Raw genomic sequence first — 12643 nt, forward strand, 5'->3', positions numbered from 1 at the left:
TATTGTTCACACCAGTCTATCCCTACAATATTAGATTAGAGACAGGAAGAAAATACAAGAGTAAATTTTCTAGAAAGGACACAGGAAAGGTAATGGAGAACAATTAGTAAAAAGGGACATCTACAGAACAAGAAATGTCTAACACTGTCAATATGTTACAGGAAAGTAGTCTTCAATTAAGTCTCTTTGTTGACAAGAGCCTGCCTGGGTGGATGGGAATTTAGGGTTGTTGTACAACAAATCCTTACTCAGAGGCAATAATTAATTAAAATATAAGCTTTAAATATAGTCATTATTCAGCTATGTATATTAACTGATGTATAAATATGAGCAATCCAGAAAATAAATTCACTTTTATATCATCTTATATTCTATAAGGTTCCATTGTTTTCCCAAATTCAGAACTTTCTGTGTTTCCTCTGTGCTACATGGCTTAAAAGTATTAAGGATAATCCTGGGGCCTCCCTTATGGTTCAAGGGATTAAGCACAGCACTGTGAAGTTATCCACAGTCTCTACAGCATGAATTTGATCCTGGGCTAGGGAGGTGAGCCACATGGCACAGCAGACCTCTCCTGACTCACCCACTGCTCCCCTCAGCAGTGAATTTCAGTCAGTCTGCCTGTTCTGTTCCCCACTCTGTCTCTGGTGAATCCTCTCACACCCTGTACCTCTGGCTTACACCCCAGTTCTTGTATGCATAAATAAATAAATCTTTTTAAAAAAAAAGATAATCCTGAACTTCTTCAGGGACTTTTACTTTTTTTAAGGCTCCTATTTTAGCTTCACAAAAATTGTATGAGACAAATTTTAATTTGTATTTTAAGAGACATTAAATTATTTAAGATCACATAACTGGAAAATGGTCAAATTATTTGAACCCTGGGCCTTCTAACATTAGGGTCTCTGTTCTTATCATTATACTCTTCCACTTTTGACAAGAAGAGCAATTCTGCCTCAGATGAAAATGGTTTTCCACATTAATAAAATGGGTTGTCATCACATAAAATGACATGGAGGAACTTAAAATGCATGTTAATAAGTGAAAGAAGTCAATCAGAAAAGACTGTATAGCTTTGATATATGGTTAAGTCAGGATCTGATGTTTGGGATTGCTTCAGTCATTCTGAGACCTTGAAGAGAGTGAGATCATGTTTCAAACTATCAATTTGAAAATAGCCAAGTAAAAATTTGGAAACAAACTATGTCAGAGATAATGTAATGGAGCATGTGAATTAACTAATTCTGGAAACATTGTTCTTCTAGACATTTTATGAGAGAATTTAAGCCAGTTGAGTCACATATTTTAAAGTTCTTTCCACTGAAATTATCTGAACAGTTATGCCGAAACTGCCTCACTGTATCCCTCAGCTATTCTGTGAGGATATATAAAGTATACAGTGATGAAGCCTGGAAATGTTATGCTTTTCCAATCTACAAATTAAGTAAGTGGCATATCCAAAGCTTACAACCAGTAGATTTTATACCACCATTCATTAAGTGGGAGAGGGAACATGGACCCTCCCCTTTTTAGATTACACTGTTACAAACTATTCTGTATGATGTCATTATGGTGGATATGTGTCATTATACATTCATCAGACCCATAGAATATAAAACACTGAGAGTGAACTTAATGTATACTCTGAACTTCAGATGGTGATGGTGTGTGACTATATATTTATGGATTATAACAAATGTACATTCTGGTGGGATATTGATAGTAGGGAGATTGCACATGTGTACAGACAAGATACATAGAGACGCTGCACTTTCTCTCAATTTTGCTATGAGCTTAGAGTTCTCTAAAAAAATATCTATTTGACTGGATCAAGAAGATGTGGTACATATATACCATGGAATATTACTCAGCATTCAAAAAAGATAAACACATGCAATTTGCAGCAACATGGATGGCAATGGAAGGGATCATGCTCAGCGAAATAAGCCAAAAAGAAAAAGAAAAATACCGGATGGTCTCACTCATAGCAGGAATCTAGAAAACTTAAATAAGGGACCAGGAAAACGAATAACTATAAGAAAGTGAAAATCAAAATCAACAAAAAACTACAAACCAGAGACACTTTTAGGGGGGCGGGGGTGGGAGGGGAGGGATTGGGGTAAGAATGGGGGGGCTGCAATTGTATGGGGAATATAAAAATAAAATTTATTATTAAAAAAAAATAGTATCTATTAAAGAATATTTCCCCAGTAATTAGACATGACTTTATGGTAATTCACACCTTGCTTCAGTTTCTACCAGTAACACCTACGATATTGAAAAAAAAAGCAAAAACTAGTCAACGCTAAGGCAACAGAATATGATACTAAAAAAAGTAAGGTATCTTAAGGCTTCCTGATTCAGTCCCTATCTTTCTTCTTTTCTCCTTCCCATCATCTGTGTTAGCAACCTTTTGAGTTGCCACCATACAACCTCCATTACAGGAATGGGAAAAAAAATTTTTTCTTTCATAGTACTCTTATTGTTTAAGTTACTTACTTCCAGTTACTCTTGCTACCAAAATTCACTGGTACAAAACAAACATTTATTATGCCCAAAGACTCTGTGGGTTAAGAATTCAGACAGGGTCAAGTAGGGAGGGCTGATCTCTGATCCCTGATATGGGATCCTTAGCTGGAAGAATTCAGGATTGGGCTGGTTCAATAACTGGGGACTGGGGTTATTTGGAGGCATTTCTTTCACATATCTGAGTACTGATGCTGGTTATCAGATGGGCCTCAGCTAGCCTATCAGCAAGATTGCAGTACATGAGCATTCTCCTATTGTATCTTTGTATTGAACTAATATTGGGCTTTCTAATTTGGACAAAGTGGCCATGTTCAAGAAATGAATGCCCTGAAAGAACAAGAGTAAAGTGTATGAGATTCTTAGAACTTAACCTTGAAAATCACATGGTATTACTTCTACCATATTCTATGGTCAAAGTGACCACAAAGTTCTGCCCAGGTTCAAGAGGAAGGGATACAGACACAAACCATCAGATTGGAGGATTGTCCAGTTTACATTGATAAACACATGTGGAATAAGAGTTATTAAGGCAGTCCATTCGAAACATAATATACCACAAGTTCTTGATTATCTTATCATCCCTTAAATATCTATGTATATATATTGCATTTATATATGCATAGTTTCCCACACTAAAAATAAATGGGTTATCAAGCTATAAAATATCATAGAGGACCTTTAAATGAATATTGGTAAGTGACAAAGATCAATCAGAAAAGGCTATATAAGTTTGGTACATAGTTAAATCACATCTTATTTCTAATTGTCTATTTTAGATTTTAAACCACATGATGGCAGGGATGCTGTGTTGAGTTAATATACACCATAGTATTTTGACCTTGACAATCATATATATCATTACTACCAAGACTATAATTGCCAATAGATATATATCCCTGAGTGATCATTATTTTTCACATTGTAATGAGTTGCAGAAAATCTCCATGCTAAAAACAAAAAAAATGGTATATGGTACCTTTAATATACATGCAAATTTTATTACTTGAATTAGTGGTTGCTTGAGAAAAGTATATAATTTCTTCTCCCAAGTGAGTAGATTCGTGTAAAGAAATAATTGAACTTCTTAATTGATACTGGACTTAATCATTACTTTGATGGTGCTATTTTATTTTTCCTCCATGTTTGGTTACTTTTGGCTTAATAGATTAATAAAACCTTCAGTAATCTGTGTAAGACCATGATCATGAATGCTTATCTCATCTGAAATGTTAACTTATGAAGGCACTTGTTCCTTTCCAGTTGATTTCATAGGTGGCTTTGACTCTTATGGCTATCAAGGACCTCAGAAGACATCTCATTTACAACTACAACCTATGTACATGTAAGTACATTGTCTTGGAGGTATTCTTCTGGGATGCAGAAAGATGATTATGTAAGCATTATAGTGGCACAAAATAGATGGCATACAACTTTTCTTCAATTGCTACTCTTCTATCATTTTGACTAGGATACTTCTAATAGCATTTTCTCCATATTTTTAACTTATCAGAAATGCCATCCCCCAAATTATCATTAGTCTTACAAAGTATCAACTACTTGGCTCAACAGACTATATAATGTACTACTATTTTCAGTTATCCAAAAGTTGTATGTTGTGAAAATGATGTAGCGTTGTAGGTAGTCATATGTAGCTATGCATAAACCATAACAATATATTCTGATTTCCCTAGGATATTCTCAGTTTGTACCTGCTATCCTTATATAATTCTTACCAGCCCAACCAATACTATCAAAAGCGTTATCATTTGGATTATACATGAGAGGATATTACCCTAGTTATAAGTAGTGTTAGAAAGCTAAAAACTGAGCAATACTCTTTCTCTATCATTTTTTGATGTGAAAATGAAACCAGAATTTTAACAGTGAATCTTATCAGACCCTTAACTCTAGCACTCAAGAAAGCAGACATACAATCAGAGCCTGATTTTTATATCTGTGTTTAGGCAAATTCCCTTGGATAACAACTGATAACAAATTCTATATATCAGCATCAAGTGATATGCTGAATTGCAAGTGAAGATCAAAATAGAAAGTAAGATTCCAATTCATTTTGAAACGTGAGCTTCTCTTTTTGAAGATATGTGTTTGTTGTCGTTGTCCTCCACCATTGAACCATTTTATCTTTTAAAATTGTAGTCTATAGGATAATAAATGGATTTTTAGTGTATTCTCCGAAGAGATTAATCTTGAAACATCCCTTTAAAGTTTCTCTTTAAAAAGAGAATGACCTATGCATCTTGCCTGCATTTTTCTTTGTGTTGCTTGTATTTCCCTGAAAACACTTGTTAACACCACTCATAAAAATGCTTTATCAGTTCAGAAAGCAGCCAATAAGTACTATATATCACTCAAAGCATTCTCTCTTTGAGCAATACATACACATCACCTCTTATATATCCCCATAACCACTGCCCTAATTCAGGTATTCACAACTCTAAGATTTCTAGTTTCTTCTGTCCCATCTTCCATGTGGCTACAAATTAATCTTCCTAAAGAGCAACTCTGGTAACTTCACTTCCCTATACTAAAACAATCAATGACTCCCTTTACCTACTTTCCAAAGCCTTAGCCTGCAAGTCTACTCCAATCTGGTCCTGATGTTGTGTAGTAGTATCTCTTCCATTCAGCCTTTAATAAATTTTGAATCCCAACTGCCATATATAAATGATACTAGGATATCCTGAAGAAATATAATGAAGAATAAGAACTGGTCCTATCCTTCTGAAGTTTACAAACTACTGGGCACATGTTAGTATAATAGTTGACATCTCCCCCAACCCAAGTAAACTAGAACTCCTGTCTTCTCCAATTGTCCTTGCTAGTCTCTTGGCACTAAATGCATGTTTTTCCAAATTCCACTCTTTGGAACCTCCGTACCTTTCATACTCTGTCTTGAAATGTACTTCCTATAGGAAGTATTTCTTAATCTCTAACTCTCTAATACTCTTCTTCTTCACTTTTACCCTGCACTTTAGAAAGATTTGGTAGCTTAAGCAAAAAATAAAATGATAGATTCTTTAAATTCTTCATCATTCTTTCAATATTATATCACAGTCTTATATAAAGTGTTATATGAAAAAATAAAGGATAGCCATGAGAGGTAGTGCTTATATGACACAGTGAAGCAGATTGCCTGAGGTAAGATGATTTGAATTTGCACATTTAATTTTATTTGAATAATATTCACCAAGCTTAAGTTTCCTCACCTGCAAAATAAACATAACATACTTAACTCATGAAATTGTTCTGAATTTATAAAAAATAGTGTATGTAAAACATGGGCATGTCACATAGTTAGTACTTAATAAACAATTGATTAGTAGGGAAAATGCTTATGTCAGCCAATATAACTCATGAAAAGACCTTATCAAGTATGTTTATACAAGCATACTACAAATATATACTATATATCTCAAAGGATTTTGTCTGTAAATAGTATGTCATATATAAAATGTGACAATAATTTTGTGCTTAGAGTTGAACAGAGTATCTGTAAGACTTGCAATTCCTTGCTTCTGACAATGCCACATAACATTTTTATCACATATCTTTTCATTGTATTGGTCAATATAATGATCAATAAATGTGATGAAGCTATAATAAATTAGATGCATCCACATTATAAGGATCAACTATGATAATAACCTGAAAAAGCTAATTATCCACAAAAAGGGATATTTTTTTCAAATCAGGCATTTATGATTTGAATACTCTGTAAAGGGGGGACTCTGCAATTTTAAAATCCAGCATTAAATTCCTTGATGCCATTATTTTATCAATATTTTAAACTCCTAACCAAGAGCAATCAAAATACTGTTCTTCTACTTGCTAAGAATGACAAAATACATACATAAGAATTTCAAGACTCACTGCTCATGAAATAAGTCGTTAAATTTTAAAAAGTCAAAAATGCTTAAGGTACATAACAAATTGCCAGTCAAACTACTACAACCCCCTTTTCCATAAAATACCCCTAGAACATCTCAAGTACTAGAACACTAAGATTTTATTTTACAGATGAGGAAATTGAAACAAGAGAAAGGAAAATAGACGTCTCTTGTTAGTATGCAGCCCCAATGATCAACCAGTGTTCTTTCAAAATCTTAGATGGACTGTGAGTTTGCTCTAGTGTTATAGCCCCTGCTTTTTTAACTTATTTATTTGTACTTATTTGCCCTCAGCTCCCATACTTCCACACCAGCCTGCACCCCTGCCCTTTTCTGGCTTTGCTGTCCTTCCCTGTTGATTTCACACAGTAATTCAAAGAAGTATTCAATGAAGGGCTTTTTCAACTTTGTAGCCATCAAAACCAGTTATTTGAGAGCCACTTCCTACTCAAATCCTATGAAAAATCAAAACTCATTCTCTCAGAAATCTCATCCCTTGCTGAGCGGCAGAGACCTGAGTGACTCTTTTGTCTTTTTTCCTTTGGAGTGTACCTTCTCCTGTCAACCTGCCATAAATAAGTTTTATAAAGTAAGAGTAATTACCATCATGGGCCAGTTCAAGCACCCTGATGATGTAATATAGCAACTGGAAATAAAAGCTGTTCCTTACAAGGAAAGCAAATGCTTAAAAGCAATGTGCAGTTTTAGCTGTGGGGCTTCCATTATGCCCAGCAAATCTTCCGTGGCTGAAAGCCTGGACAAAGCTTTGAAAACACTGTCATAACTGACTTCCATTCACATTGCATTTTAGTTCTTGTAGTCAATGAATAGCCTGTGCTCTTTTCTTTTTTTTTAAGTTAAATTGGGTGAATGTTCTTGGCCAAGAATTCTTCAGATTATCTATATTCCATCTAAAAGGGAAATGTTTTGGGCCTCCCCGGTGGCGCAGCGGTTGAGCGCTGGGTTGCGAGGCTGCCCGCGGCCTCTGCGGCGCCGGTTCGATCCCCGGCTGCTCCCCGGCCACCGGAGGAGGGTCCCACATGGCGTGCAGACTTCTCCTGCCGCCCGCTGCTCCCCTCAGCAGTGTACTTCGGTCCTTCTGCCTGCTCTGCTCCCCGCTCTGGCTCTGGTGAATTCTCTCACCCTCCCGCGCTTCTGACTGTACCCAGTGCATGTATAAACAAAACAAACAAACCAGCAAACAAATAAATAAAGCATGCCTCTATAAAAAAAAAAAAAAAAAAAAAAAAAATAAATAAATAAAAGGGAAATGTTTTCATATTTTTTTCTTATAGTTTGGTAAACCTTCTTGAAATAAATAATAGCTATGTAGCTGCTGCCCAAAAACATTTCTATGTCCATAGGTTAATTTTCCAACAAAGTAGCTGCTGTCCCTGCCACTGACCTATGTGCCATAACAAATAGAGATCTGTGTGGGCTCCCTGCAGTACGAGTTGTGAGAATACTCCATGGTATATTAGACAATATTTGAAAACACGGCATTCTTTTTGGCAGCCTAATCGTACAGCAATACATACTCATTTCACTTGTCCCCAGAAATGGATTTTAAATTACCATTAAGTGGCCTCTCTATCCAGGAGGCTGAACTAAGGAAAAAGAAAAGTAGAGGAAAATTGTCTGTTTAAAGCACAATTTGAGCTTGGAACTTTTTTTCTTTTTTTTGGCTTGCTTTTGTGCATGGAGAGTTGAGAAATGGTGCTCAGCAATCCCCCATGGATTATTCAAGACATCTTTTCCCTCTCTCTCTTAGGTCGAAATAATACAGATGGCTTCAGTATGTCAACTCCTGGACTTTTCAAAGAACTTGTTTCACAGTGACCTCCTGCATTTTATGAAGAGCAAGAAGCAACTGAGTTTAGATATACAAACCTATTAACATAATAAACATAAAACCTTCACACCCTGGGACACACATACACACACACGCGCGCGCGCACACACACACACACACACACACAGGCATACAACTATTCCACTCACCTCCTCCTCTTTCTAATTAAAGCAGACAAAATATGCAGGACATGCCCATCTTGGACATGTTAGTGCCCTCTGCCGGCCATCACTCACTCCTCTACAGCCCAGTCACTCAGCCTCTATGAGCTGCGAGGTCATCCAGAGCATATTTGAGAGCCCAGTCTTCTGCGCTTCATATGTCTTGAGATAGCACCATGGCTATGTAGGCAATGTGATTGCAAAACAAATAAAACATGCCATAATGACCTTGTAACTGAAGTCCGAAATGGCAGGTTGTTTGCCCTAAAGGCTGTACCGTACATACTTGCCTTAACCCACCTAAGTTGTGTGCCCAAAAATCTCAGTGCAGACATCCCAAGTCACTTCCTTTAGGCTAACACACTGCTATTAATTCCAAATGAGTTCAAGTCTGTGTGTTTCACATCAAGGAACAAGACTGCATAGCTCAGCAGCTCTAATGTGTCTGTGTATGGAAACTGCCAGCTGTCAGCAAAGTGCTTTACCATTGAGCCTCCATGGTGGCCAAAAGAGAGACAAGGAACCATAACGACGACAACAATATTCAATTGTCATCATTATAATCCTTAAATACAGTCGTCTGATGGAGTTGGGTGGGACAAAGTAAAACGTATTAATCTACTAAACTCATCTATGGGAAGCAGAGAACAGAAATGGCTTAACTCACTGATTTTATTTATTGCACTCTAGGTGCTTTTATAAGTATCTACAAATGTCTTTTACTAACACAGAAATGGCTGTGGATTTCTATCAACAGAGGCCAACTGAATATGTATTAGCTATGTTTACTCTTTTATATCTAATTCAAATCGAAGACCCTATGTAGGTGAACTTTTTTTCCTAACTTCAGCGTACGAGATTATTTTTTGGGTGGGTGGGGGGAGCAATAGTTACCTTGGTGAAATATTTGAGATCTCTTTGTGGTATTTGGGGGATCTGTTGTGTGTTAGAGTGTATTTTAATCCTCCTGTATTATCGTGGCAGAAAAACTGTGCTGTTAACGTAGTTGGCAACAAGATGCCTTTGGAAACTTAATAGTAGGTCAATGTGTTTATGGAATATTCTGAATTCCTAGGAAATTTTGTTCTATATATTCAAGCATTATTTGGTTTTCATTAGTGGAAAACATAATTAGCTCAGGCTTGTCAGGAACTCAGATGAGTCATGTTTTATCTTGGGAAAACACCCAATGCTAGGATAAGATTCCACCTGAGACACGAAAATCTTTTTTTAAGCACCATCTTTAAATACAATGAAATTCAGAGTTGAAAGTTATAAATTGACATGGAGTAACTTTTCTCTTGGTTTCTATGAAGTTTCAGTTATTGGGTTAACCTACTTTGGATCTTAGCCCATCCAGATCTACATAAACCAGTCCCATTACTGTGTTTGCATGGGTGTCTGTGATATGCACACATATACATTTGAAATGATAAAGGAACAAAGATAACTATTGGAACATAAACCAGAAAAAAAAAGGTTCCAGCACTTGTGCTTGAATTTTCTCAGCGGCTTGTATGTGTTCGTCCCTACATACATATATAAAATAGACAATTACAGCCATGTCAGTGAAACCTCATTTGATGATTTTATAGTGACATGCATGTTTAGTGTATGAGAAGAATATTTACTACCAATGTATTGTCCTTTGATTCTTGAAATATAAATAATAACAATGTCAGAAACTCTTCTAATATGGCTAGTAGTGCAGCCATTGAAATGAGGTTTCACTGTACATCCATGCTGGGATGAGATTCCACCTTCTGGGACATGTATATGGAAAGAGATTTCAGTGCACAGAGAATAAATAAGCCCTCATAATCCTGCTTTAAGTTGCAGCCAAGTTACCACCTAATCACTACTATCATCACCTCCAAAATTTTTAAAAACAGTGTTGACTACTAAAAAGTAATCAGTGGACAGGTCCTTTTTGGGAGCAGTGAGCACAGTAGTGTGATTGTATCTGGGAAAACATCTAAATTGTATAGCTGTATCCTCCTCAAAATCCGGTGAAGAATGCTATTTTTCTAGGCTGAGCTTTTGTTATAAACCTAATATTCAGAAGGCAAGAGGTACAATCCTGATGTGGTTTTTTTTTTTTTTTTTGCGTTTGTTAATTCTGAATGTATTTTTAACAGAGTGATTTTTTTGACTTACTAGTGTAATTTGCATTTTAAAAATAAATGGAAAAACAATTAAGTTTCTGTGCCATCCCTGAAAACCCCTGATCCTTCTCACAGTGTATATGATTATGTCACTGACGGGAAGCCCTATTAAATTTACATGAAGGCAATGCTGATGTTCTATGCTGTGCAGGGATGTATCAGTAGTAAAAAGAAATTGCCAGGTCATGGCACCATTTTAGTTCAGTCATAGGTAACTTGTACTTTCATTATCTCTTGACACTAAGGGTTCTTTTTATAAGCCTGCCAGGAATAGACATGCTGTCATTTGGAGAACATTTTTCACCTTCTACCTGGAACTTAGAGTTACCATCAGGCTAATAGCTGACACAAGTGTTAGGGCACTAGGTTAAAGACTTTGGTTAAGTGTTTTTTTGTTTTTTATAAGGCAGATTATTTAAAATATTCATCTATTGCCCCTTTGATGACAACTATAGTGAAGCATGTTGGGCTAGAGTAGACGAGTGGAAAAGATGATGCTGAATTTATGCTTATACAAGCAGAACTTAGGTAAGGCTCACTACATGTACTGAAAGGTCACAGGCTTCAGCTGCTGATAGGGCTGTGTCCTTTCTCTCACTGCTTGCATACATGCATCCCCTGGAAGCCAATATGCCAAAATTGATGGAAAACAAGGAAGGCTTCAAGGCAACATACCAAGAAAGAGAAAATCAACTATAAATGATCAAGTCTTTTTTTTTTTACATTTTTATGAAAAGCATGCTGGTGCAGGTTCATTACCGATTGATAGGTGTGGTTGGCTGTCAAGATGTTGCTTCACTCTGAGAGTTCAAATGTCCACATCTTAGTTGCATAAAAAGAAACAAAGTTAATAGGCCATATTTATATACATACATAATACATTACATATATTAATAAATACTATATATTTAAAAAGATCCCTTATGGAGTTCATAATAAAATGGGTGTGCATCTGATAAATAACAAATCTATTTGTTGGTAGCACCAATAGCTTTATTTAGCAACTATTAGACACAATCTCTGATACAGCAAAGCAAATATTCAACATTCCACTGTACTGTAACAAGTAGACTATTTAAACTCAGCAATACAAAATCATTTTAGATGGATTACATTATAGAACAAACTTTTGAGATCTAAACCCATTCATTATAGAGATAACTAAGTCTGAGTTCAGAAATTTCTTGAGTAAGAAATTACTCAAGATAACCATGCAAATAACACCTTTCTACAACAAACTCCATTATGTGTACTCTGCTCAGAATAGGTAAACCAAATTCCAGACGCTATCAACTAGCCCCAAATTGTGGAAATCAGAAAGAACCCTGAGAAGTATGATTTTAAGATAATATAATCATAAACTATAAGGTTCAGTCCAGTCTCATTGTTAAATGTTGTACAATGTTACAACTTTTAAAAGCCAATAACTCATACACATATGTAAATTTATTACATCCTTAAATATTAGTAGACCAATTAAATTTAGTTTCGAGTTACAAGATTCTAGTATTTCTTTTACAATACATTATGAAGAGCTAATATAAGTGAGATGAAGATAACCAATATCATCTCAAATACTTTCTATAATTGTGAAGATAACTTTCCTTCACATATTTCATCTGTCTTTGGTAAAGTCGTGGCACTCAATTCTGGTACTCAGGAAGCTTTATTATCAAGCTTCTTGATCCTTCAAGATCCTTACATAATAATAAAAAAACAGTCTGAGTTACTTTAATCACAGAGAATCTTTGCTTAAATCTACCTTCAATCCTCTTTTCTTTTTTTTTTTTAAAGATTTATTTATTTATTTATACAAGCACTGGGTACAGTCAGAAGCGCAAGAGGGTGAGAGAATTCACCAGAGCTAGAGCGGGAAGCATAACAGGCAGACTGACGAAACACACTGCTGAGGGGAGCAGCAGGTGCAGCAGGAGGGGTCTGCGTGCCATGTGGGACCCTTGCCGGCAGCCGGGGATCGAACTAGTGCTGCAGAGCCTGCAGGCAGTCTAGCATCCCAGTGCTCAACCG

General features: G+C 36.0%; 1 protein-coding gene across 5 annotated transcripts in view; it reads left to right on the forward strand.

Moving 5' to 3' along the window:
- Positions 1-10637, forward strand: part of NKAIN2 (sodium/potassium transporting ATPase interacting 2) — an 899800-nt gene extending 889163 nt beyond the window's left edge. For 4 of the 5 annotated variants that reach the window (XM_054697800.1, XM_054697797.1, XM_054697799.1 and 1 more), the window contains exons 6-8: positions 3790-3871; positions 4494-4582; positions 8209-10637. In XM_054697800.1, coding sequence (XP_054553775.1) covers positions 3790-3871; positions 4494-4518 — 107 coding nt within the window. In that variant the 3' untranslated portion in view covers positions 4519-4582; positions 8209-10637. The remainder of the gene's footprint in view (positions 1-3789; positions 3872-4493; positions 4583-8208) is intronic. The other variant, XM_054697798.1, reaches the window with a different exon arrangement.
- Positions 10638-12643: the final 2006 nt, after the last annotated feature.

This window comes from Talpa occidentalis, unplaced genomic scaffold (assembly GCF_014898055.3).
Source record: "Talpa occidentalis isolate TD23 unplaced genomic scaffold, MPIMG_talOcc4v2.1 talOcc4.2, whole genome shotgun sequence".
NCBI lineage: Eukaryota > Metazoa > Chordata > Mammalia > Eulipotyphla > Talpidae > Talpa > Talpa occidentalis.